Raw genomic sequence first — 26,346 nt, 5'->3', positions numbered from 1 at the left:
AAAGCATTTTCCTGACAACCCAGCAGCCAGAGTTAGCCTTTCCGAAACTGGGGTGGGGTGAGTAGCAGGTGTCTCTGTGTAACCAGCTCTGGATATTTCCGACAGCAGTATGAAGCCCAAAGCAGATGCATACACAACACAAAGATGCACGTGCATCTTTGGTTTATAGCATGCAACGCTGCTGCTTCTGTGGGAGAAGTGCCAAATGACAAAGGGAACTGAGAGGGATGTGCTGATACTCCAGCTAGAGACACGTATCCAGCTGGGGTCACCACCGCTGGAGAAAGCTACAGAAAGCCGACAAGAGCACCAAGTGTCTGGAGGGTTGAGAAACGTGCTTCGGGAAAAAATGCCAAAGGGAAGTGTTGAGGAACTAGATTTGTTTAGTCTGGGAAAGTAAGAGTGAAACATGATAAAGGTCTTTTAATATAGAAATGTTTTTAATAAAGAGGGCAGGGATCAATTATTCTGCCTGTTCTGCTCTATGCTGGGGAAATGATGTGAAGGAATCCACTTAATTGCACATGAAGGCTTTTTTTCTATTTTTTCACACAGGGAAGCAAAAGAACAGGCATATGAATATTGTGGAATCTGTTCTCAGAGTTCTGACAGACCTCCAAGGGCAGACAGACATCTGCTGACGATCTAAGTGTATTTGATCTCTGTTCAGTGTAAGAGGCTCTTGAGCCCTCTCCCAGCCCTTTATACCAATGATTCTGCAAAACATTGGACTCTAAAGCACAGGCACATGGCACTGCCCAGAGAACAGATGAAAAAGGGTGTTTGTATGCTGAGTGCTCACTAGGAAACCTGGAGCTCAGAGCGAAGGAATAAATACCTTCTTTGCAAATGAATAGTCTTGCTTCAAAGACACTTGCCTCGATCATTGTTGTCTCCTACAAAAAAGAAATAGCTTGCAGAATCCTGAACTTCAGACCAGAAAAAGGGATAGCATTGACTTCAGTCAGACTGACTTTGCAAGAAACAGACCAGATCCTAAGTCCAGAGGTAATTATTCTTACACAGCGCCTTTCATCTAAGAACCTCAAAATAGTAAAGCTTCACTGCATGATTAAGTCTTCATGAGCTAGGTGGCAATCTCACAATATTTTACAGAACAGTGAACAGGGAGGTTAAGACTTGTGTTTTGCAGAAGAGTTGATCACCATCTGTGACTGAATTCAAAGAAGTCTCACTGAGATAAATGAAAGCTAGAGATGCTCAGATTCCTCACATCAGTCCATTTGTAGCTTGCAATTAGTGAATAAGGAACAGAAACCTAGAAATACAGGCTTTCATTTGATACCAGCTCTTGCCAGTGAGTGTGAGTCATCACGGTGTCTTAAAGCACAACTGTTCATCACTGCAAAAATTATACGAACCAGAAAGATACCATACTCTTTAGATTGAATAGACTTCATTCAAACTTTTGTCATAAACACAACTGCTTTCCTGGCAAGTTTCAGACGTGCAGCCATGATGTTGAAACACAGTGAGTTATTTCAAAAGTCACTTGCATAAAATAAATAATGTGCAACATATGTTGTATCTCAGGTTATGAAAACATTCCACAACAAACTAGCTTAAAACAATTAAAAATGTTTCAGTCAATGAACAAAAGTTCAAGCCATAACTCTTCTTGAGCTGTCTCTGATCCCAAGCACATCTGTCTTACGATATGTGTATTTTCAGATGTTGACAGCAATATACCACGTATAACCTATTTGTAAACCTCCACACGGATTTGCTACTAGTAGAGACTTCAAAGAAACGAAAGAAACAGGCTAAAATGAACTTTGGTGTGAGATGGTACACAATGGGATGAGAAGAGTTCATACACAAAAAACCTGGAAAATACTGGCTTCATCCAGCTGTTACATCATTTGATCTGCACTCACACGGCTGTGACCCAAGACCAGCAACGGAGAGCAATGGTTTGTGTCAAGGATGGGAAGTCTGCTGCATGCAATGCCATTTCTGCTGTTGCTTTTGCAGAGTCACATTGTTCTCCAGATGTTTGAGGAAGGCTCAGCTAGCAGGGGGAGTAGCTACCAGGGCAGGCAGCAATGGTACAACTGTCAGGTGTGACTGTCCTTAGTCCTTTGAGGCAAACACTCATAAGGAGTCATAAGGAGGACTGTAATCAGAGCAGTTCCTAGAAAAAGGGAGACTAGGTTGGTATCTACAAGTCATGCTGCTAGGCGCAAAATCAGGGAAAGACAAGTTTAGGTGCTCAGGTAATGCGTGTTTTCGAAAAGGAAAGGTAATAGAACAAAACAGAGTGCCTCATCGTGCCTCCAGGGCTGATCTGTTACCTGTGGCTAGAGATCCACCCCAAGAACTGGTCCGTGGAATCTCCACTGGAGTCTGCACTGCTGCCCTCGGAGCAGGAACACACCAGCGCAGGGCACAGCCTGGGCTCTGCTTGCCCCACTGCATGGAGGCTTCTGGAACCACTTTTGGATGACTCTGATGTCCCCCCAAATCCCCACTCGGGGTAGGGGCAGGCCAATGCCAGCGGAGATTCAGTCTGAGCTACAGCCTGAGAAGTACTGACCATGCGGCTGGTGAGTGACGAAGGGGAAGTGTGAAGGGGTGAGAATCACGGAATCAGAATCATTTAGGTTGGAAAAGACCTTTAAGATCATCAAGTCTGACTGAGAAATGCAAAGGAAAGCAATGAAGGAGGAGATAAGAGTGTCTTGGTGGTACTTCGATTTTGGGAAGTCCAGGTTAGGCATGTGTTTCAACCTGGTGATGGAAAGGTTCCCAGTACTGTCACAGCACACGCAGTCTCCTGATGCTTTTTGGTGCGATGCACAAAAATGTTGGAACATTCATTTTTCTTGCCCTGTGTCTGATCTTATCTGTTTGGTTTTAGCTGTATATGTAGTAAACAGCCAATTCTACATTAGGAGCAGCTGCAACACTTTAAGTAATCAACTTCTGCATTTTCTTTTTATTTTTTTTCCTACCACAAAGTCATCTGGGTCTGTATGAGGCAAAGCACAAGGCTTCATAATTCCAGGATATTTGCTTTGAGATGACAGATGTAGGAATTGGCAGTGAGGTGGACGGGGAGCATGGAGAGCAGCAGAGCATGGAGAGCAGCTGTGTTATTAGTAGCAATTTCTCTATTACAACAGCATGTAGACATTATACCTGAGAATGGGGGCCCCATAATGCCAGGCATTACATACACATGTCATGAGAGCTAAAGCTTCGAAACCAATCTCCCTAGCCCTGGGAGACATGAAACGCCTCACCCAGGAGTACAGAGTGAGTCAATGGCAGAGAAAGAAACTGAACTCAGTCCTGTTCTCTGATCAAATGGTATTTTCAGTACTGAGGGCAGGATCACTCGCTGGTAGCTACATGAAGCAAATCAGCAATGTCTATCAACTGTGGGGTTTGTTTTGTAGCTGTAAGCTGATCTGGAGTCATGATGAATCTGTTTTCCCTCATATTCTACTAAGCTATCAAAACACATGTTGACACACAAAAATATAATGACTGAAGACAACGGAGCCCTCAGCAACCAGCTGAACACATCCCACTGCCTGGAGGGGTTGTACTAATCCATCACAAAAGGCAACGCTAACCAGTTCATGAATTAATTTACTGTAGCAGATCTGATGTAGCTTCAGGCCAACTTGCTTGCTCTGGACTCGCTGGGCTGCCTCTTGGGCCTCCGAAAGCCCACCAGCAGGGAAAGGACAAGTTTCTTCTCTGGGTTTCCTCTTTGATGCTGGGGTCCAAGTTGTAGTTTTGAACTATGCCCTTCCTTGGAGAAAACCAGCAGCCACTGAGGTTTCCTTTCTGACAAGTGCATAGAAAGTGTATGAAGCTTTTTTCATGGCTCCCTTTTTAATCAGCAAGAGGGTCTGTTACCTAGGTATAGCTAGGTAAAAAAAAGCAAAAAAAAAAAAAAAAGCAAAACCTTGCTGTTCCTCTTCTCAGTAGACCTCTTTGTAGCTGCTCCTTTCTACAAACCCCATTTCTGTTCCTGATAGTGGCAAACAAGCAACTGCCATGCGAATGGTGCGAGTCAAAATGTTTCCTACATGAAGCTCTTCAGTCCAAAATGTGTTTTCCTTGGAATTTTAATTTATTTAACTCAGAAAAATTTGGGGGTGTAACAACACATGAGATTTGGAGCAACAAAGAAAGAGAAAAGATTGCATTGATCAAGAAGAAGAAATTTCTTCTTGGTTCCTATAGGTGACTGGAGGAAATCTTAAACACTCAAAACCTCATAGAAAGTAATTTTGAAATAAAAAATTGTCCCATGAGACAAAATTTAGTTGTCTCATCAGCTTCTTTTGCAAGTCCAGTGAATCAGCTGCAGACTGTAATACTCCTCAATTAAATAAAAACACTCACCGCAATCCCAACCAGCTATGGGGGTTTTGGTACAGATTACTGGTCACCACAGAAGATATGCTTTTGACTTCAATTAGTGAGAAACTGGCCTCACAAGAAGTACTTGGCAAGATATTTTTTATGATCTTTAAACCCTAGTCCTTCCCCACCCATACTTTTTTAATAATTCTTTGGAAACCTGCTTACAGAAGTTTCTTTACCAAAGAAACACATTTTTCCTCCTTTCTGTAGACACACAGGTTTATTGGTGTAGGGGTGCTCATAAACTAGCCAGATGAAATTGTTTTATAAAAACTTGCTATAAAGCGGGGGAAGGGACAGCATGTTTTACTTCTTGTTGCCTTTTTTCTGCTTTAAAAGCATTTTGCAAACAGATTAAAGGATGAAAACACAGATGAAATAACCAGTACCAGTACCTGTCAGCAGAATAGAAACAGAACAGAAGAGAAGGTTAATATTGTCCACGATGTTCTAGTTACGCAAAGGTTAGGCTACTCACACAATCCTTGCAAAGTGCCGTGTAATACCCCTCTGAGAGCAACCCAACCAAGCCACTGCTACAGTGTGTTACTGCTAGCAGCCAGATGGTTGATAAAACATTTTGGGAGAAGAATGGTATTCTCACCATTAGTAGCTACTAAGATGACGGGACAATTTTGAAAGCTTCTGTTCTCAGAAAGGTTTTTTTCTGTCATCACGTGTGCTTAATAGGTTTGGACAGCATCCACTGTCTAGCCTCTTATCAGAGCCTTTCTACCTTTTAACGTCCTCCTGCACTGATGGATAGCCTAAACATTAGCAAGCAACCTTATGTTGCAATAGTCATAGTTTGGCTTCCTCTGGTAAACCAAATGTCATTTGTTCCATTAAAAAAAATCCCTAAATCTATAAACACTCATTTACAACCTCAATGTAATTGAATGGCTTTCTTGCAGGAAAACAAACAGTTCCCTGCTTGAATTCACTCCTCTGAGGCAAAAGCCTGTAAACATGAGTAACCCTTCCCTTGCAAATGATCCTTGCACTGAAGCCCACGAGCTATTTGCTTTGCATGAAGGTAGCTCATGCATGAGGGCCTGATCCAGGCTGCGCTCAAGTCAATGGCTGTACTGCTATCAGCTGCAGCAGGGATTTTGCAGAATTTGCTGTCGTCTTTTTCCATTAGCAGGTCAAAATCCTGAGGAAACACATGAATGAAGAAACAAAAATCCAAAAGAGAGTTTGGGAAGGCCTCCAGAAGGATTAGGAAGTGAATTAAATAAACATCAGGCAGGAACCAGTGGCCCACTCACACAAAGACTGGAAGCACCCACGAAAGCAAACAAAATCACTACCTAGCACTGCTGGAAACTGGGCATTCCCTAATCACCTGTGTCACGTGATCCATTAATGATCATATGGTAATAGCCATCTGCAAAGAACTGAGAGGGAAGACATTTATTGTAGGACATGACACACTGTTTGCTGTGGCATATTCTGCTCTTCCTCAGTTTTGCTTGTTGGACAAACAGCATCTGTGCCAGGATAATAAACTTGCTATATGCTTCATTTTTGACTCAGGTCAGAGTCTGACTTGATTAAAAAGTAATAAATTAACATACAAGCTGAGGCTTGGCACGCAGGTTAAGTGAGTATTCTAAGTGTAGTTGCATTACTGGGAAAAAATATTAAACATGGGTAGTGCAAAGTGCCACATATCCACAACTTATATATGCTGATGATATTTAAATCCACTAGTAATCAAAAGACTTTTTTTAAAAAAAATCCCATTTTCTTGTTTTTCACATTCACCTAGTGATATTTTAATGAATTTAAATATATTTTGTTTTCTGTGAAATTTAAAACATTCCTTATGGTAATACTGTGATTGCTGGTTCCAAGTTAAAATAACACACAGCTTAGTGATTCTTCTAGTTGCACCACCCCAGCCAAACATGTCAGCCTCAGGCACCTCGTCTGAATCTGCCTGGCTCATACCTGTGCGGCTGCTGAAGCCTCTAGAAGTTTTTCCAGAATCCTGATTTCCTATTAGGAGGGAATCAGATGAGAAATAAAGTATGTTTAGCTTCCATTTTCATTGTGTGCCTTTCATTCTCTTCTTTGTTAGGATCCTGTTACTGCTTCCAAGTTTAGCACAATGAACCTTGAGCTCAGGGAGACATTCGCTGACACATTACGCTTTTAGCTTCAGAAATCCAAAGCTGAACCAGCCAGGAAAGTTGCTGTGAGTTGCAGTGGGTGGACAGAAGGGCTGTGGAGGTCAGGTGTCCAAAGGGCTCCCCTACCACTGAGAAATGGTGCACAGAAACCTGTGGGGATATGCCATGCAATGTAATTTAATGTACTCTGCATTATACCTCGCGTGGCATTCATCTCATTGCGCTTTCATCACCTGAAAAATGAAACACACAAAGTCTCCTTGTGCTCCCTGTAGTCAGTAGGCAGAAAAGAGGCACCTCATCACTCCTATCCAGACGCCTGCTTGTGTTTGGACAACCAAGGCTGCAGTATGTGTTGGGAGCGTAAGGGTCTGGACTCACCAGAGGTCTATTTTAATGTCATTCTGTGCAAACGCACAAAAGTCATCTCCTGCAGATTTCTGGATGTTTTGCAAGCCAGTGTTTCAGACAGCTGGAAAAGGCTGATTCCTTTTTTCCCAAGTGGGCAAAATTTTCAGGCAGAAAAGGCTGTTTCTGAGGAAGCTGAATGAACTTTAAAGGCTTAGAATTAACTTCCCTGGCCGTTGGATAATCCATACGACTGAGTGTAAGTGGTGAGGGGTATGCAGAGGAGATGGGGAAAAGATGCCCCCCTGAAAACGAGAGGAGGAAACTATAATGAGCATATTCATTAGCTGAGGGCAGACAAGTACATCCTTCCTGTTCTCAGATAATCCTGAGCAGACGGCTCGGTGTCCTCAGCCCTCTGGGATGCCCTGGCTAGCCTCTGAGAGGAGGCAGAGCAGCTGGGGGGCCCTGCCCTGCCTCAGCAGACAGATGTGAGCCAGGTTTACATGTGTGGTTGACATCAATTAGCTGAAGCAAGTTTCCATTTTCAAAAGGGTCGAGTCGGAGTAATTCCAGCAAACAGGGAAGCTAGAAGGCTTTTGCCCACTGACCAAGTTATCCCAATGATTTTCCTAACCACAAATGACAAACAGTTAAGCATGTGAACTTGGGAGTGTAACCTCTCCAACACAACAAGGAAGGAAAAGCAGAGCTTTGACTAATAGCACTGCTTGGCATAAAACCAGTGTACTTAATGACTCCACCCCAAGTCTTCAACCCATCTGAGCAAATGCATTGCAAATGCAGCCCTCCTTAAATCTAAAGGACAGGCCACAGGACAGCCCAAGGACCTGTTCTGGGACAGCATCACTGGCACAGCGCAGCCTCCACGTTGTTTCCATAGGCTCTCATGCAGTTTGGCACCATTGCAAGAGACAGAAATCCTCAGTAAGTGTTTAGTTAACTAACATTTGTATTATAAACAGTGGGTAAAGGATGAGGAAATAGGACTTGAGCAAACCATGAGAAAATGCCTTTTAGTCTGAGACCACAGCAAAGGGACTCCTAATCAAGGCAACACTGTGATCTTTCGGATTCCTCTGCCACACTTTATTACAGCCTGGCCCCAGTGACAGAAGAACGCTTATTTAAATAAATTCTGATTAGAAAGCATTAATTTGAGTAACAAGGTTGCCATTCTGCTGCTCAGATATTTTCCCAGAATTTAACTTTGGAAAGATGAGCTTTTGCAGAAAGTACGCTGAGAAGGTACTTTCCTGGACTAAGACACAGTGATCAGCAGAGATATTGATTGTGCTGTCTCCAGAACAACAAGAAGAATTATGTATTGATTTCTCTGGAGACTGGATTATGTATCGATTATGGTAGCTGCAAAGCAAGAAGCCTAAGTAATGCTATCATATCTGGCTAAAATGGTGCCCATAGAGTAGTGAAGTCAATAGAAAGGGGAGATGAGAAATCCACTGAGTCAAAGGGTAAAGTCCCAGGGCAATTAATTAAATGGCAAAACTCTCCTTGGCTCAACTAAGGCCAGGATTTCTACTTAAGTATTTAGCACCCTGAAAAGTCTCCTAATAGGAACCCAAAGGACACAGTGAATAATGCTTTGAGAAAGTAAATAATTCTAGCCCATCCTGAAGCCACGTAACACACTGTGTTCAGACAGGCACTTCATTCATTCCTTACTTCAATTGGGTCATTAATGAAATGCACAGGGTTTAGAAAAATTTGAAAACTAGCTGCGGAGATAACTCTTGGACCAAGCCCGAGGGACCACCCACTGTAGCTAGTGAAAAGCGATATTGTGTTGGCCTTTTATCAGTGAGCTAATAAGCTTACAGGGCAGGGAGATGACTCGCAGGATATAAGTGATATAAGCTGAATTTGTATGAGAAAGGTAACAACGTAAAAAACAGACCCTGAAGGCTCACCTTTCCAAACACAAAGCTTCTGTCCTGTATTAAACTCTGCAGATTGCTTTATGGAAGCTTAATGTTTCTTCCTTTCAGAGCTTCCATTGAAGTGACATGCAACTTTTGTTTTGGCCATTCCAAAAGCTAATTATAACATGTTCCCTAGAAGGTGTTTAGTAAAACGAAACAGTTAGAGGAAGAGGTCTCAGTACTTGAATCCAGTTCTTGGTACGGTGTGACCTGCCCTTCCAGAATTCAGCCAGAATCATTACAAAGTGTTACATGAAACTTTCCTTATGGGAGATGGAAGGCTTTAGCGATCAGCAAAGATGACTCACTCAGAAGCGCAAGTGCTGAAGTTTGCATTTATTTTGGTGGCAAAAATAGGAAGGGGGAAAGAAATCTCAAGGTGAGAGCAACCGAGGGCAAGGTTTCTCGGCATCAAGATCAAAGCAACAGCGTCCAAAAAGAAAACTGCTCTTTGACAGTGCACCAAGCTGAGAGAGGGTGTTTGTGAGAAGGAGCCTGGACTCAGCTGCGGGGCTTTGTCCAGCAGCAGGGCTCATGGATCATTTTAATTTCATCTCACTCACATTTCATAGGTGTTTTCTTCTCCATAAAGAACCCATTTGAGAGAAGAGCACATTTCAGCCAGTAGACAAGTGGAAGGCCAGGCACTGCTGATCAGCCAGTGTCCCTTTCATGGGACTTTTCCCTCCCTTCCATATCCTATAATTGTTCATAAACACAAAGACATATTTTCATTTAGCAAAACCCATTGCTAGCCTTAGACTGGAGTAAGGAGGTTACCAGTGTGTCCAGCTAACCTTTGGCAGCAAAGAAAGAAATTGCAAATGTGCCCTTTATTCTGTGCATTTCCTGGAGGAAAGGAAACCGAGCAGGAATTCAGATAAGAAAACTAATGCTGTTGCTGTTCTTCATATTCTGTGAAGTATATTAATGGGGATAACAATACACATTAGACATCCTAACATTTTTAGTACCCAGCTGAGTCCAAATATAAACTATAATGGCATATGGAGACTGTCTTAAGAGCCATTTCAAATCAATTTAGTTTTATATAGCGTTTCTCAAAGTATCTCAAGGTGATTTACAGTGAAAAAGAAAATACTGGGCTAGAGATTTAGTGGAGTAAGGCATGGCAGCTGTCAGGCAGGAAGGCAAAAATGCTTCATGGAGGTGCAAAACTCCAGTTTACAGGCAGTACAAAGGTAAACTTATCTCTTTGGTCTTCCAGTCCAAGAAGCAGCCAGGTAATGGAGCCAGGCTGGGTTCAGTTTAACTCAACTGTTCAAGCACTGAGGGTTTTTCCATTTACAGGCAGAACTGGAACCTAAAACCGAAACATCCCCACTCAACTGTTGAGATTAGGAAAAGCCAGGAAAGAAATATTTGTGACCAATTCATTTTAGCAGTTTTACCATCATATTTCACAACCTCAAAAATTTTAGACTTCCTGTGGGTTGGACTTTTGCCCTACTGGCTTATTAAGTCAAGAAGGCAGCTTTAAGTGCCTTTTTCATGGAAACTGCTAAAGCCTCTCTTGATGCAGCAAGACTCTAGTCAAGAAACCTTAATCTTGCCGGTGTGGCAACCGTTGTGCCGCTCCTGTTAAGCAAAGGCAGCCTGCAGACCTCCCTCCAGAGCACAGCACCCAAATAGCACTTGCCTCATGGGGTCTCCTCCTCTTAACCAACAATGCCTTCTCACCAGCGCATGCCCCCACACAGCCCCTGAGGAGCAGCCAGCTCACAGTGGGACCTCCTCGGAGAAGCAGGTTAACAGTTCTTCAGAGCACGTTTCAAGGCTGGAGGGTGTCTTCAGCTACAGGACACCTCTTCTGTGGGATGTCTCTTTCCTGCTCACTACCCAAGTGAAGCTGCTAAGACAGCCATGAAAACACTTGTCTCTTGGCATCCTCCATGTGAAGATCATATGTACTCCTCCTTACATTTCCATCCCATCAAATAGTTCAGAATGGCCTGCTGGACATGGATGTTACAACGAACTTTAGGCAGGAGAGAGGGAATACTAATGTTCCCCTAGGTGAGGACCTGAGTACACAGCATCATAGAACGGCTCAAGTTGGAAGGGACCTTTAAAGATCACATGGTCTAACCTCTCATGGGAAAGGGAGCCTAGATGATGTTAGCTAGCACCCTGTCCAATAGCACCCAGAAAATCTCCGGTGATGAGGACTCTACCATATCCCTAGGGAGGCTGTTCCTCTGTGCCACTTCTTTGAGAGGCCTAAACCACCCATTTTTCCCTCCGTGTGCCAGGACAAATTTCGAATTTGTCATTGCTGTTGCCTATAGGCCAGGGAGATGGTGGAAGCCTGACCCACTCATGCTGTCTCTGATGTCAACCACAAGAAAAGGCTGACAGACCACTTCCCAGCTTCCCCAGTGAGCATGTAGGAGCTGCCTAGGTCACTAAAGCTGCAAAAATCCCAGATTATGATGAATTGAAAAAGTGCGCCCCCCCAACCATCTTGGCCCCTTCTGAGCCTGTTTAGCAGCCTTGGGGCTGATGGTGTATGTTCTCCCACAGAGCTCTCCAAGTGGGAACTCACGGCTCCCACACGGCTGAGCCTGCTAACTCTGTGGTGTAGCACCATCTTGCAGACAGCGGCTGTGTGTCACGTGAGGCTGTAAGTACTGGTGTGATGTCTGTTCATCTGGGAAAGTGTTTTCTTTTCCTTTCTGCTGTACAAGTAGTACATGTTTTATTAAATAAAGCACATGTTCCCTATGCAAATGAATGCACTTTGGAATGATGATATACCAACACATTGTATGTTAAATATGTATGACATTCAAAAATCTAAGCAAGAATTAAAAATCATTTATAAATATTACAAAGCATGAAATCTACTTTTGTTTTCATTTTGCTTCTGATCCTGCACTCTGGGAAGAGTACTCCTTACATTATAAGACTGAACTATCTGTCCAAGAACTAAACCTATAATTTTATTCTATCAGTCAAGCTGTATGTCACACTATTTTTATATCAAGACAATCAGGTTCTTTGAAGCACAGATACACACCTACTTAAAAGAAGCATTCCTCTGAAAGCAGAAGACTTTTGCATCAGTGGCAATTTGTATCTTTCAAGGGACAGATAACTAAATGAAGAAATGCAGCTCCTTATGAAAAGAAGGTTTCTTTGCTGGCCAGGATGATATTCCATTAGGATGTTTGGATCCAGATTCATCCCTTTTGGCTGCAAACATCTAACGTGGCCTTGAGTCACTGGCCTCTAATGGCTTAAAATGTGTCCTTTGGAGATTCTTATTTCTCTTTCTTGACAAGAAAGGACAGACATTTGAACTCCTAACCTGAGTACCTTAGTTAGGTGTCTAAAAAGAAATGAAATTAAATTAATCCAAGCCTTGCTCTAGTTTTTTGAAGTATTTGTCATGTGGGAGACCTGTTAGAAAATGTCATATTCAACCCATTGCTGTGGCACAGTCAGCCTTGCCTCTAGGAAGTATTTTCTGCTACACAGGGCTTAAACATCCCTCTGGGAAGAAGCCGAAGTTTCACATTAAGAAAAAAAAGTGCAGCAAGACACTGCAGACGTTAAAGCACCACCACCAGAGAGGCAGGTTTAGATTATAAGTGAAGGAGCATCTTTGTGTTTCCTTCTGCCCAAAGATGTTACGGTAACTTGCAAATACCAGAAAAGTTTCAGAACAGACGGTAAATATCCTGTGCCCATTTTATGTACTGAGAAACCAGGTAGACAGGTCAAATAGGAGGTGCAGAGCACAGCGGAGGATAGTAACTCCAGCTCTGGAGTGCCAGTAATTTCCCTTCCTGTAACACCACCATTTTTTCTTGATGAAGAAGCAACCTCAGACTGGTCTTCACTGCACATTCACTTAGCTCACTAAACTAATCCGTGTGCTTCTGCTGCCCTACGGATGGCAGGAGTGCCATGGGACAGCAGTGAAGGGAATTGGCATCTGGCAGCCTGCACCAAGACTGGTTGAAACGAAGCGGTACTATCCTGCTCCCACTTTACTAGCTCTCGCTATCAGCAAAATGCCTTTCTCCATTTCCAGATGGGAACTGGAGCAGCGGGAAGTATTTTCCCTCAGTATTTGTCCCTTGTTCCTCTGTTGATGGAAACTTTAATGCAAATGGTCATTGTGGTAGATTTAAAAAGCAGTGGAACTCGATGCCCTAATGAATGGGCAGCAGGAACTCGTACTGGCAGCGCTCGGTGGCTGCGCACAAAACTAGCCAGGCTCAGTAAATGAAACCAGATCCCAAAGTGCAGTCTGAGATAACTGAAAGTATGCATTGAAATTTATTGTAGGAAAATGACTGACTGGAAAAAAAGTGGTCTGCTCTGCCCCTACACCTCCAAAACATATTGTACCATTTAAACGTTCTAGAAAGACATCTGCCAAAAATGCCATTAATTCTCCTGAAGGTCAAATGTATTTCTCTTGTAAAACAGTTGCAGCAGCAATTGTATGTCTTGATTACTCTTAGGAAAGCTACTTAGGAAAAATCCTAGGGTTGTTCTTTTGTTTGAAGCTGGATGTTTATTGCTTTCTGGCAGTGACTTTTGTTGCAAAGGTTAAGTGTGGTCAGCAAATGATCGTAACCCCCCGCCAAAGCCAAAGAAGGGTTGGTCCCAGTGCAGCCTGTCCAAAACGCCTGCCGCAGGTCTGTAGTCCTGTCTGGGGTGCCACCCTGTGGCACAGCTGCCACCAGAAGCTCCGTTCCTTCCACAGCCCCGGGGAGGCAACACTAGGCAAGAGGCAGCGGTGGAAACAAGAAGAGGTGCCAGCACCCCTCAGCTCCAAACCACGCTGTCCCATGGCAGCCTGCCATGCCCCTGGCTACCCTGGGGCAAACGGTGTGGTGGGGAGGAGTGGGAATTTTTTGTACCAAAACACAATGTCTGTTACCAAAGACCGTTTTTGCCAGTGGTTTCTACACAAGCGTCTATGAAATGCCGCCACCTCTTTTGAGCTGGACGGGAAATAACTGTCATCTGTTGCAAACGGCTAAGGTTTCTTGCATTACACCTCAGATGTAGAGCTTTGCACACTAGAGAAGTCTCCTGCTCATCCACAGATGAATGAAGACCCTGGTAAACTCAAGTTCATCCTTAGAAGTCAATTTCTGGATTGGATTATGATTTTTTTTTCTCTCTGACTGTTTGCATAAGACTTGCAGGTTTAATCACTGGAGACTGCCACCATAAATTTTAGGAGTCTGGTTTACAAAGCCTGTAACAATCTTGTGTAGCAAAGGTGTGCCTTGCAGCATTCCTTCAGTAATGCCACCTTGGCTGCCCCTTACCTCTGGGGTGAGGTATTTCATCATGATTTCCTTTCCTTTCTCTCCCAGCTTTTCATCTGGAGCAATTTCATATTCTGCCTGGAACAGATATAAAAAAAAAAAAAGAGTCAATATTTGCACTCATATTTCACCATTATAGCTTCATTTTGGATGTGACCTTAACAGAACGCTCTGTCTGAAAAATCTGAAGGATAAATACCATTTTCTGATGGAATTAAAACCTGTACACACAATCCAATTAAAAAACCTTACACTACATTTTGACCAAACCCTAGCAGTGCATTTTCAGAAACAATGTCTCTTAATTAACACCAATAAAATGTAATTAATTTATATTTTATAGCCTTGCCAAGGCCGCTTTCAAAAACCATTCAGTGACAAGAGACAGCAACTTTATTTGGTTTTGCTCAAAGGGAAGGCAGACACAGAGGGTAAAATTATTTCTCTGAGTAGCAGAAAAAGTGGGTGTTTGTTAATTCTTGTCACAATGCCATTTCAAGCACCAGGTGAACTCCTTCAGTAGACTCTCTTTTTGGTAGAATGTGTCCTTCCTATTTATTTACGTCTTCCCCTTGGTCTAACAACACTTCTGCAAAGCAGAGAGACTTGCCCATCACTTTTAGTGATCCATGACTCAGTCCCTCCGGAAGGCAGATCTAAGAGCTGATTTCTCAGGACCAAGATAAAACAAGAGAGACCATTCAGAGGAACAGACACTATAGGCAAAATTATCTTTGACTTCCCTCGTGCATTAGAAAAGAGAGCACCACATTCCGCGCTCCTCACACACCCCACACCCCCGGTTTACCTACATTTTAAAATTCTGACTATTATATGTACCGTAGTGTTACTGACTTTTCATGAGTTTCAGGACAACGTTTACGTAAGAAACAAAAGCAGCATTACTTGTGCACCACAAAAACATTCATCACTTCAGTTAAGGTTTTGGATCCATGGCAGGCATCTGAAGGAAATGTGCCCTGCATGGGACCCCAGTGGCTGAATGATAATGACAAGTTCTTAGAGACAGTCCCACTTGGCACTGGCCATGATATGGAGCTCTAGCCCTAGGATCAAAATATTTTCCAGAAAAAAAAAAAAAAAAAAAAAAAAAAAGAGACAGCCTAACAGCTTTCCTGACTGTTTGTATTAAAGAAAGGATCCCAGAAAATCCTGCCAAACCAATTATGCAACCTGGTCCAATACAAGCGGTCTGCAATGATAAATGAGGAGGAATTTTTTTTTTTTAAAAAAAAGGTAAATCAGACTGAACTGGCAAACACTTGGAAGAAAAAATTTCAGGACTATTGCCCACTGGAAGACATATGCACTGCTCCAAGCTTGATGCAATAAATCCGAAGGCAGGCTGTAATGGATACCCCAGCTCAGCAGACCCAGGAATGACATGAAAACCACAATGTAGTAATAATACTATTACCCATCTATCTGGCCAGTGCTCATTTAGCTATTGCAGCTGAAGTCTGAAGCTACATATTTATACATATACACAGCAGGTTGCTTGAACAATCTAGAATTATGATCTAATTTGGTTTGGGAAATGACAATGACCGCAAATAACAGAGAAACCAATGTTGCTGATGAAAAATACACCAAAAGCTAAAATCCACAACTGCAGTACTTCTCTTTTAGTGACCATTTTGGAGATGAACTGATTATGTTTTCATAAGCTTATTACAAGGGTTTAAAAAAATCTTTCATCCAATTTCCTGTCCTTTTAGATGGTATCTGAGTATGGGTCCTTTCAGCTCTTAAAGCACAGACACTCCAGAATGTTTACAGCGTCTTAACAGCATTTTTCTCCATGATTCCTTGCTAGGGGATAAAGCAATGGTAAGAGTAACAGAAGGAACAATTTTTTTTAAGATGAAAGTTGCATCTCCTTTAGACCTTACAATTTACGGTTAGGTTCACAAACAAGGTGTTTTCCATATAAAAGAAAACAAAAAAAATGTGTTTTAATAAAAAAAAAATATTGTACTTATATGTAACTGTCTTTGCAGAAGACTGCAAAGAAAGGAGGACTCCTTGGCATTGCCTTGGCATGGAAGCATTCAGGAGATCTTCTGAGTCCTCTGTTCAATGTTATTTACAACTTACCCAACAATGACCATTTCTCTCTCCTTCATTCGCTTTTAGACTCTGAATCCTGGTAATATATTGGCTCCCTAGTAAGTAAAACCTGATTCAAAGCCATCATCTGCCATTTGAAGTGCACCAGGGAGATGTCAAAAAAATCTGATGTCCTTTTTGCCGTGTAAATTACATCTACATCCCATCCGAATAGTGCAGCAGGAGGCAAATCAAGACAGAGCAGGACAGAAGTTTAGCAGGAATTGGATCAGTTTTGAAAACGCATTTCCTAATAGGATCCAACATATGCAAAGCTAAACGCGCACACACACACAGAGACATATACAGAGTGTCTATTTCTGTCTCAAGATGGGAAGGAATTAAAGAAAAGTTTAATTATGCTTGCAATTGACATTCTCAGAAAATGTGAAGGTAGGAAGTGACAGACAAGTGAGGATGTGAGAAGGAACCACCAGCTCCAACTGTGAACACTGTTGATCTCACTGCAGCTCAAGTTCAAGAAGCCTGTCCCACTTTGTTTCCAAGTTCATTATTATTTCTCCCTTCAGTGCCACTTTCGAGCTATTCAGCAACAGATACCGGTGCATTTTCAGCCACGGACTGTTATGACAGGAAGAATTGCCCATGTAGACAGAGTGACTTCCCCATGCTCACTGTCGCATGCCTGGGAAGCGTACCAAGGTCCTCAACTCTCAGTCTTGTGCTTAAATCACAAGATACATCCCCTTCTTCCACAATACTCAAAAACACAGCTACACTTTGCAAATCCCTAATTGCTAGAAATAACTTTGTTACTTAAAATCCATGTGGAACAAAATATTTTCCATTATTCCTTTGATGAATCCAGGCGTGTGTTTCAAGGCTCCTGCTCTGAAGTTTAATAGCTTCTCCATGCCCTAGTTAGGTCAGACAGCGCCCTATTCATAGCTCATAAATGAGGGGAGGATTTACGATCACCCTGACTGCATGGGACAAGCTGCAGGGAAGGCTCTTTCTGCGGGCAGGCGCGGGTCCGTCAGTCCAAATGGCAAGAGGATGTGGGCTGGCTGCCGTTAAATTTTCTTTTGGCTGCTGTTTCAGAGGTAGTAGTTACTTTGGTGGCTCCTACTTCCCTAGAAGCAAACCTGGCTGAATGGGGGCAAGGGTGTGCAAAGTGTCATCCCTTTGGAGCAGCTGCCCTCGGGATGGGCTGAGTGAGCTTGGATAGGAAAACACACTTCCACTGGGAAAGGCAGCAATGTCCCACCTGTGGCTGGCTGTGGGACATGGCCATGGGCTCAGTGACAGCTAAGTAAGAGGTTCAGGGGTTGGAGGGTGCCCGTGACCGATGGGAGAGCGTCACCAGGGCAATGGTACAGGGACCCAAAAGGAGCTTGCATCAGCAGCCTTAATTCTGACACATCGTTTTACCTAGCATTTGATCTTCATCTTAGTATTCTTTGAGCTCCTAAAACTGTGCAGCTTAAAAATATGTGAAAATTGAAAAACAGAGCCAAAGGGATCTCTCCACAGATCTGGGAGGACTCTTTGCCATTGCAGGCAGCCGTTGGTTGCCTGTGGGAGCTTGGCATGGCCACAGAAGTCAGTCCCTCGTACCCCAGGAGATGGAAATGGGAACAGAGACTTCCACCAGAGCAGCTTTAGCTTCTTGGTATAAGGAATCACCTTCTGAGCATCTGCAGGAGGCTACTCACATTTTGGTCCCAACTTCACACCTCTGCTTTCTCAGCTCCCTCCTCTGCTATCCCCAGCATCTCTCTTTGCTCCAGCTCCTGCTCACTCTGTCCTCAGACTCCGGGCCCTGTTGTTGCTCTGGGCTCCAGCGACAGCCCTTGCACTTGCCTCCACTGGAGATTTAAATTCTGTGACTGAAAATTGGAAGGCAGAACCCAGACAGCTGGGATTCATAGTAACTCTCATTTCTAAATGAAAAGTGAACTTGCAACCACATTTTTCATATTTAAACACAAGGCAAAAAGAGCCCTTTTGACTGTTTAAAAACACATTCTGAGTTAATGAGTTTGTTGATATCAACAAACTGGCATTTCTGATGGAAAAAGCCTCGAACAGCTTTAAGACACACATACACAGATGGTTTATATACCATGTAAGGGACTTAACCAAACGAAATCTCCCTAACAGCAAGACAGGGTTTTTACAAATAGCATTAAATGGGTGCTCACTCGTCCTTTTACCCCAGATAAGGGTAATGTCCAGTGAAGCGTTCAGGTGAAAAGTCCACCTGAAGAGATCATGCCTCTCACCCCTGGCCCCTGTGCCTGGATAGCACCAGCAGAAACAACCCGGCAAGGCAGCGGGGTTGCTTGTCTCCAGAGGATGTATTTCTGTGCATCTTCAGTGCAAACAAATAACATCCTACAGGTTAGAGAGAAAATAATGTCAGGTTATTATCTCCTTGACCAGAATTAGCCGTATTCTCCTCCAGTCAATCTAAATCCGGTCCACATTAAAACGTTAAAAGCCCTCCCCTGGGGAAAAAAATATAATTGCGAATGTGAGTAGATGAAACAGGAAAGGGAGTCCAGAAGCTAAAGTCTTCATTAAAGTCTTCTTCATAATGGCACACAAAAAAATCACAGGAGAGGAGAGGGAAACGTCAGGACCTTGCACGTGGGAATGTGCTGTTGAGGAGGAGATGGGGCAAGAGGTCCCCGCCGAACTGCCGCCTTCTTGTGCTGGAGGCACAGGCTGCAGGGAAGAAAACGTGTCTTGCTAGCAGATTCCCTGCTCACTGATCTGCCTTTCAGCACAGGAAACATATCCCCTAACACTTTATTTTAATGGTTGTCTTTCAACAGCCCCAAAGTTGTACGATGTTGCTAAAATATTTGTAGAGTGCAGCAAAGCGTGCTTTAAGGCTGTGTGTGAATTCTTTGTTAAGGGCTTAAAGGGGAGCTGATTTAATCATAAACCATCTCCATTTAATGAGAATAGTTTATGTTTGTGTAGTTCCTTCATCTGAATAGCTACATGAGGGTCTGGCGAACTATTCACGGGAGATCTTTGTGCTTAACGTGCACACAGATAAGCACGCAATGCGTTCAGAGGCACGCGCTGCTGCCACTGGTACTTCTTACCAGATATTTTATCTAGTCAGGTCAGGATCTCTGTCATGAAATGGTTTGCACAGTATCCATAGTAAGAGATGGCTCTCTGTCCTTACAGGCACGGAGAAGGGGTTGCTGCTGCCCCATTTCCCAGACAAGACAGCCACATGGATGGCCACTTACTGGTCCCACAGCAGCGGTGGGAGACAAACACCCACAGCTCCACCAGTGCTGTGCTGCAAAGCTCTGCATCTCTTAAGTTTTTATCGCTTTTATCATCTAATGTTGGGGCCTCCTGCTTACAAACCACATATCCTTGCAGTCCATTTTACAACTGCAAGATCGTGGCTAATTACCCAAACACTGCTCTCAGAAAACATGTGGAAACTTTAGGCCTCTGAGGACTTTAATCTCAGTCGTTGTTCGAAATTGGCCAAGGTATTCACAGGTTTCAGAGAGAACTGACAGATACACACCTACACGCATGCTGAATTTAATGATACAAATCCTTTTTTCTTCAGAAAGCAGTCTAACAGCTGTCTGACTGCACCGGCAAAACCCCCTAGATGCTGCTATAATTAGATCTGCAGGAGACTACTGCAGATCAGACCGGGTTAGTAATTTCACCCAACAGCTGAAACAAATGTCCAGCAAAGAGGAGATACTTTTTTTTCCCTTCTGTGGTCTGGTTATTTTACCATGTCTTCCGAAGCAAAGATGTGAGAGAGAACTTGCACAACTCAGCCTCACATCACTATGGGAATGGAGGTAGTTGGTAGGCTGTTGAGTATCTGACTCAGCTTCTGGTTTCCTCCCAGCAGCCCCAGTCGTTGCTTTCTTTGCAGACAGCTGAGTGCACTGGTCAAAAAACTGTATTCAAAATGGGGAGGGATCAATTACTGGCTTCTGCGGGTGGCTTACTGTGTGACCTGGTAAAGTCACTTAGCTGTGCTCTGTAGAAGAGAGGTGGTCCTATCCCTCAGTGCACACAAAGTTCTGTGAGCCTCTCATGAACAGCTAAATATTTTCATCTATTATTTGTTCTTTTTATTCGATATTTCACAAAAGCTAAGTTTTGCATCTCATGTCAGAAAAGTAACTATGTCAAAATAAAGTGGGGGCTCTTGGCTTTTTCTGCTTGGGGCTTGTTATGGCGGGTCATCTCCAAAAGGTTTCACATTCCCAATGGTCTCAGAATAGGGCTGTAAAGTCAAACTTCTGGTCTCGTTATAGAACTTTTTTGCCTAATGTAGGACTTGGCCTGAATCCCACTGCTCTGTCAACACAGTGTGACCCTGCTGGGCAAATTTCAGTAGCAATCACCCCATTTAGTGGCTATGGGCTGTGCTGCTTGACCTTAATATTGCCTAATACAGGGATTTTCATGGGCTGGGAGCAAGCTAGCAGAGAATTTGAAATCAATAAGCAAAGAAGAGTGCTGTTAATTAGCGTTAAAAAGAAGAGAGAAAGAGTACGTATTCAGATCTCCACACAGGCAGGCATTTTGCTCATTAAATCCTTGTGCTGCCAGTCTGAGCCTAACTGGGAACAGATCGGTGGCCCAGTAAAGGTAGGCAGGGTGGTTCCAGTCTGCAAAAGTGACCCAGGGATGGGTGCAAAGCACACCCTTGAATTTGGGGATATCAGTCTGGGATAGCTCAGAGAGGGAGATTTAAAACTGATCCAGTCCCACCAGAAGCTTTCACAGGACGAGCATCACCTGTGCTGCACGGATGCTGGGAAGACACGGAGTTCCAGTGCTTGGCACTGCTTCCCAGGGCTTTGGGCGAACAGAATGGCACAGTGCCCTCAGTTCCCACAGCTGGAGGCAGGCTGGACAGCCGGCACTGCTGGGAGAGGCTGGGAGAGGCTCCAGGCAGCACCGCAGCCGAGGTTATCACGCAGCGCTCTGGGGCTGGTGCACCGGGGTGGGGAGGCCGGGGGCAGGGGGCAGACACGGTAGTGCTTCCTTTGGCCCAGATGTGATCACTACTGTCAGCTTAACTGGTACACCCTGGGCGCCTGCTGCCAGGCGTGTGCAGGGCTCGCACAATGTGGGCTTGTTCTTCGCAGCCTCTGGGCGCTGCCGGAACCAAAATGTGCTGCCTGCCGCTGTGAGGAGGCGTGAGAACCCTCTCCAAACTGAGGACGGCTCTGTCTCTTCTGTCTAAAATTAACACCACTTTGAAGCAGTCTTTTGTGGCCGTCTCCCAAAGGATTTCTGTGGCTTCTCAGAGGGAGAGCCATCTCCAGGCTCCTCAGGGCTGTGGGTGTCATGCCTTATGTGGCATTTCTGCAGGGATGCCCCCCCAGACAGGCACGTGGTGTTTCATCAGTGCCAGACACCTCACTAGACGATGCTGGTTTGGTGCAGGACACACACATCCAGGGTACCTGACATGTCCTCCTGCCTGCCAGCCTTGAGCACAGCTGCACAGAGCATTGGTCAGATGTAGCAGTTTCATGTACCTTGATGGCTAAACCTTTCAGTGGGGAAAATCACCACCAGTGCTGGGAATACCAGGTAGAAGTCATGATCAGCTAAAACCGGTTTGAATAGGACTTCACCCAACACTTTCTGTGATGCTGTAGGTTTGCTGTTGGTACTGCAGTACTAACATAAACTCCAAGTGACCCCGTGTCCTCTCCCAGACTCTCTTTACTGCAACTTCAGTGCAATCTCACACCTCCTCATACTTCAGAATAGCTTCACCATGGTACAAACAAAAAAACCCCATTAATTCCTGTTGGTATGCATCGTATTGCTTTTGACTATCAGTGTTAGCCAGAGAGTGAAGACTCATCAGACACTCAACTCAGCAGTGATGAGTTCATCTTCCCCTCTGGTACGATTTAGCCTTTTGGCTCATCGACAGTCCAGCCTTCCACAGGCTCCCAGCAAGAAAGCCACTGAGAGACTCCTCCACTGTGAACTGCTTTTCCTGCTGCCATTACACATGGCCAAGCACTGCCAGACTGGGAGAGAGTGTCAGGTCCCACCAGGGCTGAGGGGTGTTGCTCAGTGGCTGGGTTAAATGATAGCTCACTGGGGTGGAAGATAGGGCAGATTTGTTCCTTGGTGACATCAGCCAAGTCACTTCTATACCTTGTGACCCTGTTTGCGTATTTGAAAAAAAACAGGCTAACAATCAGGATGTCCTTTGTAACACCCTCAAGTCTACAGATGAAAAGGCTTGGTAAGAGATAGGTATCAGTATTGTCATACCCCTCCTTGTCTCTTGTCAGTCGGTTCATCACCTTCCCTTTCCTCCCAGTACCTCCCAGCACTGCAGGCTTCACCCACATCAAAAGGCATCACTCACAGCAGCTCAGCTGCTCGGGTGTTGTCATGAAGGGAGGCTACACCAGCACCGTGCCAGCGTGCCTGTCCTTCTCCCGCTTGGGTGGCTCGTGCTCCCCAAGGCTGGTACCAACCCCACCTGCAGCGCTGCCCGCCTACTGCCAGCGACGCCAGGATGCTGATGGGGTCAGCCCTGCCCGCTGCTTGCTCAGGTGCATTAGACACAAAATCATGTCCCATGAAACTCTCATTTGTTGGGGCCAGGAGAGTCTTCTCCATCAGGAGAGCACTATGAAGCACCCCAAAGTATCACAAAAATTGACTTACCACCGAGTCAAGGAACCTAATGCAGCACTCAAGCTCCGGTCGAGTTTCACAGAACTGCCGAAAGAGAAGCCTTCCGATCGGCTGCTTTTCGCATATGCTGCAGTAATCTCTCTCTGGAGGCAATAAAGAGAAGAAGAGAAGCATGAAAATGAGAAGAGCTTTGCCTTTTGGGTTGGTTAGGAGTTTAAAGCATTGCAAGTGAGTGCAGAACAATGAACCCAAATCAGAATTGCCGCTTTCTCCCCACCACCGCGTTTCAGGTATCCAAATACACATATAATTAATGGCTCTAAGTCTCAAACAAGAGAAGCTCATTTTTATAGAGCTGATGTTGGTAAAAGTCCTGCAAAAGCCATCCACCTATTATGAAAAAATAATTTCACATTTTTCTGTGGTGGAAATATATGTACTCTGCAAAGGTACTGTTCAGCCTGGTGGTGTTTGTGGGAATGTGGGGAGCAAATTACAAGTCCTTGAAATGTGAGTCATACATTAAAGGGTGGGAAAAGCTGGAGTTTGTGGAGATTTTTCCTGGATATGCACCAAAGTGCCACTAATCTCTCAAAATGCTCAACCTACTCTCTACTAAATAATTATTGCAAACTATGTATTTGCAAAGGTTTCAAAAATTCTGCTATTTACTCGCTGAGCATTAACGAATGGATGGAGCATATGGCACCCGGCTGGTTTCACTTTCACACAGCACTCCTTTACTGAACTGTATTTCCCCTAAAATGCCATGCTCAAATGCCATTTCCCCGTGCTGGTGCATGCAGGACCATCACTCCCAGTAAAGCAAAGGTCCTTTACCCATCACAGGGACTATCTGCAGGAAAACATGGGAGAAGGGCAGGCATCATTAACTGGCATTGCACCAGTACAAATGCTTGAGGGCTTTGGATATTTTTCTGGTGAGAGCAGCAAATCCCCTAGCCTGTTTGGAGCGGCAGTACTTGCTTGAGATACATTATTCCTCTAGAAGCACACACATGTCAAACAACATACTGTGTTTCCTCGAGCGTTCCTCTCACCACCCTCCTCGCTACCATATGGCACTTGCTGTTATTATGGAAACAACCAGCTTCTAAACACATAACATAGCACTGCAAACAGACATAAGAAACCCACACAAGTTGTCAGTGCCTTGGTTACTTCTCTCTCAGGCCTGGAGTCACTGCTGCAATGCCTTTTATTCCCCCTTTGCTTTGGCCCCCGGCACCCTTTGGCTCCATCCACCCCAAGGAGAACACCTGCAGGCACACGGCTGTGATGGAGCTCACCTTTGCCATGGAGGCACCCAGCTGAAGGGCTCGCTCATCACAGGTCGCACCCTGGGGACCATGTTCTCCAAAACCAGGACATCCCTCCTGAACAGGGAATGCTGTATGAGATGTTTGACTTGCTGACCTGTTGCTGGGTGGCAGGTGGGCAGGAGCACCCAAGGCTGCCTCTTGTAAGAGGAAGGAGGGTGCTTGCCCAGTGCTGCACCCGTGAGCAGGGATGGCTGTACTTCAGGAACCAGCCCTTGAAACACCTACAGGGTGGTCGCTGGAGATACAGGTTGGGGCTGACTGGACTGTGCTTTTAATTCAGTATGGCCCTACTCTGGTCCAGCCTTCTGAAGCAGTCTGGAACAATGCACCAGCACCATTTTGTGGTGGCTGGCATTTGGATAAGGATATCACTCAATCCGTCCAGAAGACTGCAATCCTTTCATACCCTCTAGCAAATAAAACTGCATCAAAATCACTGTGTACATCCTAACTTGACCTCCAGTCTATCTATCAGCAGCGAGCTCGTGGCACTGGTTTGTTTGCAGGAGCTGGAGCCTCCAGCGTGGAACATTACAACATGGACACATATGGTGAGAAAGGCAGTGAGCTGGCTCGGGTGCTGAGCAGCCTCAGGATGTCCTTGCGAGTGGTACAAGCTTGTGCTGCTTGACCAAGTCGCTTTTTTAGTGAGAAGGTAATTGCTGAAGGGATGTGCAGGCACACACAGCGCTCAGATAAGCAAAGGAGTTAGGAAAGAGCCTGAGTGGATTAAAACAGCAGCTCACTATGTCCCAGAGGCTGGCACAAAGCCAGAGGCTGAGCAGCTCAGGTGAGCTCTCCTGGGAGCTCTGGAGGTTGAACTACATCTGTCTGATGCTGTTTTCTGCTACCTTGGCTAAGTAACTCTTCCGAGGGTATGAATAAAACATACACCCTGAATATCAGTAGCACACAGCCTGTCTGATGGCGGGACTCGGTCCCCCCAGAAGCCCAAACCAACAGCAAGCTTCCTCTTGTTAAACAAGCAGTGCAAAAAATGCGACTGTCTGAATTTGTAACAGAATAAACCACAAAGGAACAAATACATTCATCAGCTAGTTTGCCCTATATTTTGTCTTGTACAACGCGACTTGACACACGGTGACAATGCTTGCTGTACAAAACGCAGTTAGTTTATCAAAGTTGTTATGACACAGTGACACTCACTGTAGCAGAGGATGCTTTTCTAACAAAAGGGCTAGTGATATCAGCTAAATAAGCATGTAAATCGCACATTCAATAATGTACTTTACAGCATAGCAGGAAAAGAAAAAAAGCATCCAAACATTATTACATATGTGCAGAAATGGAACGTAAAGAAGGCATGAGCACAGACTTGCTCCTACAGTACATAGCTTGGCCAACACATGAGGAGGGTGACCGCTCATAATGAGGAAAAAGGAAATACCAGAAATAATCTCTGAAAACACAAGATCCAGAGCAGTCCCCTGGAGCCAGCCACTCCTCGGTCATGTTCATTTAAGTGCTGGATATGCCAATACGGACAATAAATACATGACGCAACCGCTTTCATTCCTTGCAGGTGACATAAAATATTTTCTTAGGCCCTGATCTTGCCATTGGCCTCACTAAGTCAGCTAAAGGAGTCTGCTCTCAACTAATTCTTGGGATGCATGGGTCCTGGAGTGGACTAAGAAAGAAAAACACCTCTCTCAGCTAAGGCAGAAACAAGGAGTGGCTAGTTTTATTATAGTAAGGAAAGCAGAAGTGTTTTAACAGCATGCTGCGCCCCGGGGACCTGGCTGAAGCACCCCAAGCCAGGCTCAGGAGCTGCTGTGCGAGGGGAGGGGATGGAGAGCCAGGCGGGTACCGCAGCCAGGGGCTCCCTGGGCTGGGGCTAATCGTCGTGTCGCTCCCAGCCTGCCTGCCAGTAAAAATATCCATCCAGTTTGAAAAGTTTAAAAAATAGAAAGAATGATTTCCTGAGGAAATGGAAATGTTAAACACTTGGAAGTGAAACCATATGCTTATGATGATGAAGTGTAACTAAAACAGCTCTGAGAGTGATATCTTTGGTAGCCAGACGCTCCTGCTT

The 26,346-nt window shown here is 44.5% G+C and overlaps 1 protein-coding gene across 2 annotated transcripts in view; it reads right to left on the bottom strand.

The window, feature by feature from the left end:
• GRK5 (G protein-coupled receptor kinase 5) overlaps positions 1-26,346 on the bottom strand; it is a 169,744-nt gene that overhangs the window by 40,657 nt on the left and 102,741 nt on the right. For both annotated transcript variants that reach the window (XM_055796566.1, XM_005229750.4), the window contains 2 exons: positions 22,978-23,090; positions 14,170-14,247 (listed from right to left, as the gene is read on the bottom strand). In XM_055796566.1, coding sequence (XP_055652541.1) covers positions 14,170-14,247; positions 22,978-23,090 — 191 coding nt within the window. The remainder of the gene's footprint in view (positions 1-14,169; positions 14,248-22,977; positions 23,091-26,346) is intronic.

The sequence above is a fragment of the Falco peregrinus genome, chromosome 1, assembly GCF_023634155.1.
Source record: "Falco peregrinus isolate bFalPer1 chromosome 1, bFalPer1.pri, whole genome shotgun sequence".
In the NCBI taxonomy this organism is placed as follows: domain Eukaryota; kingdom Metazoa; phylum Chordata; class Aves; order Falconiformes; family Falconidae; genus Falco; species Falco peregrinus.
Note: the sequence above shows the minus strand (reverse complement) of the source record. Positions and strands in the feature narration are given on the sequence as shown.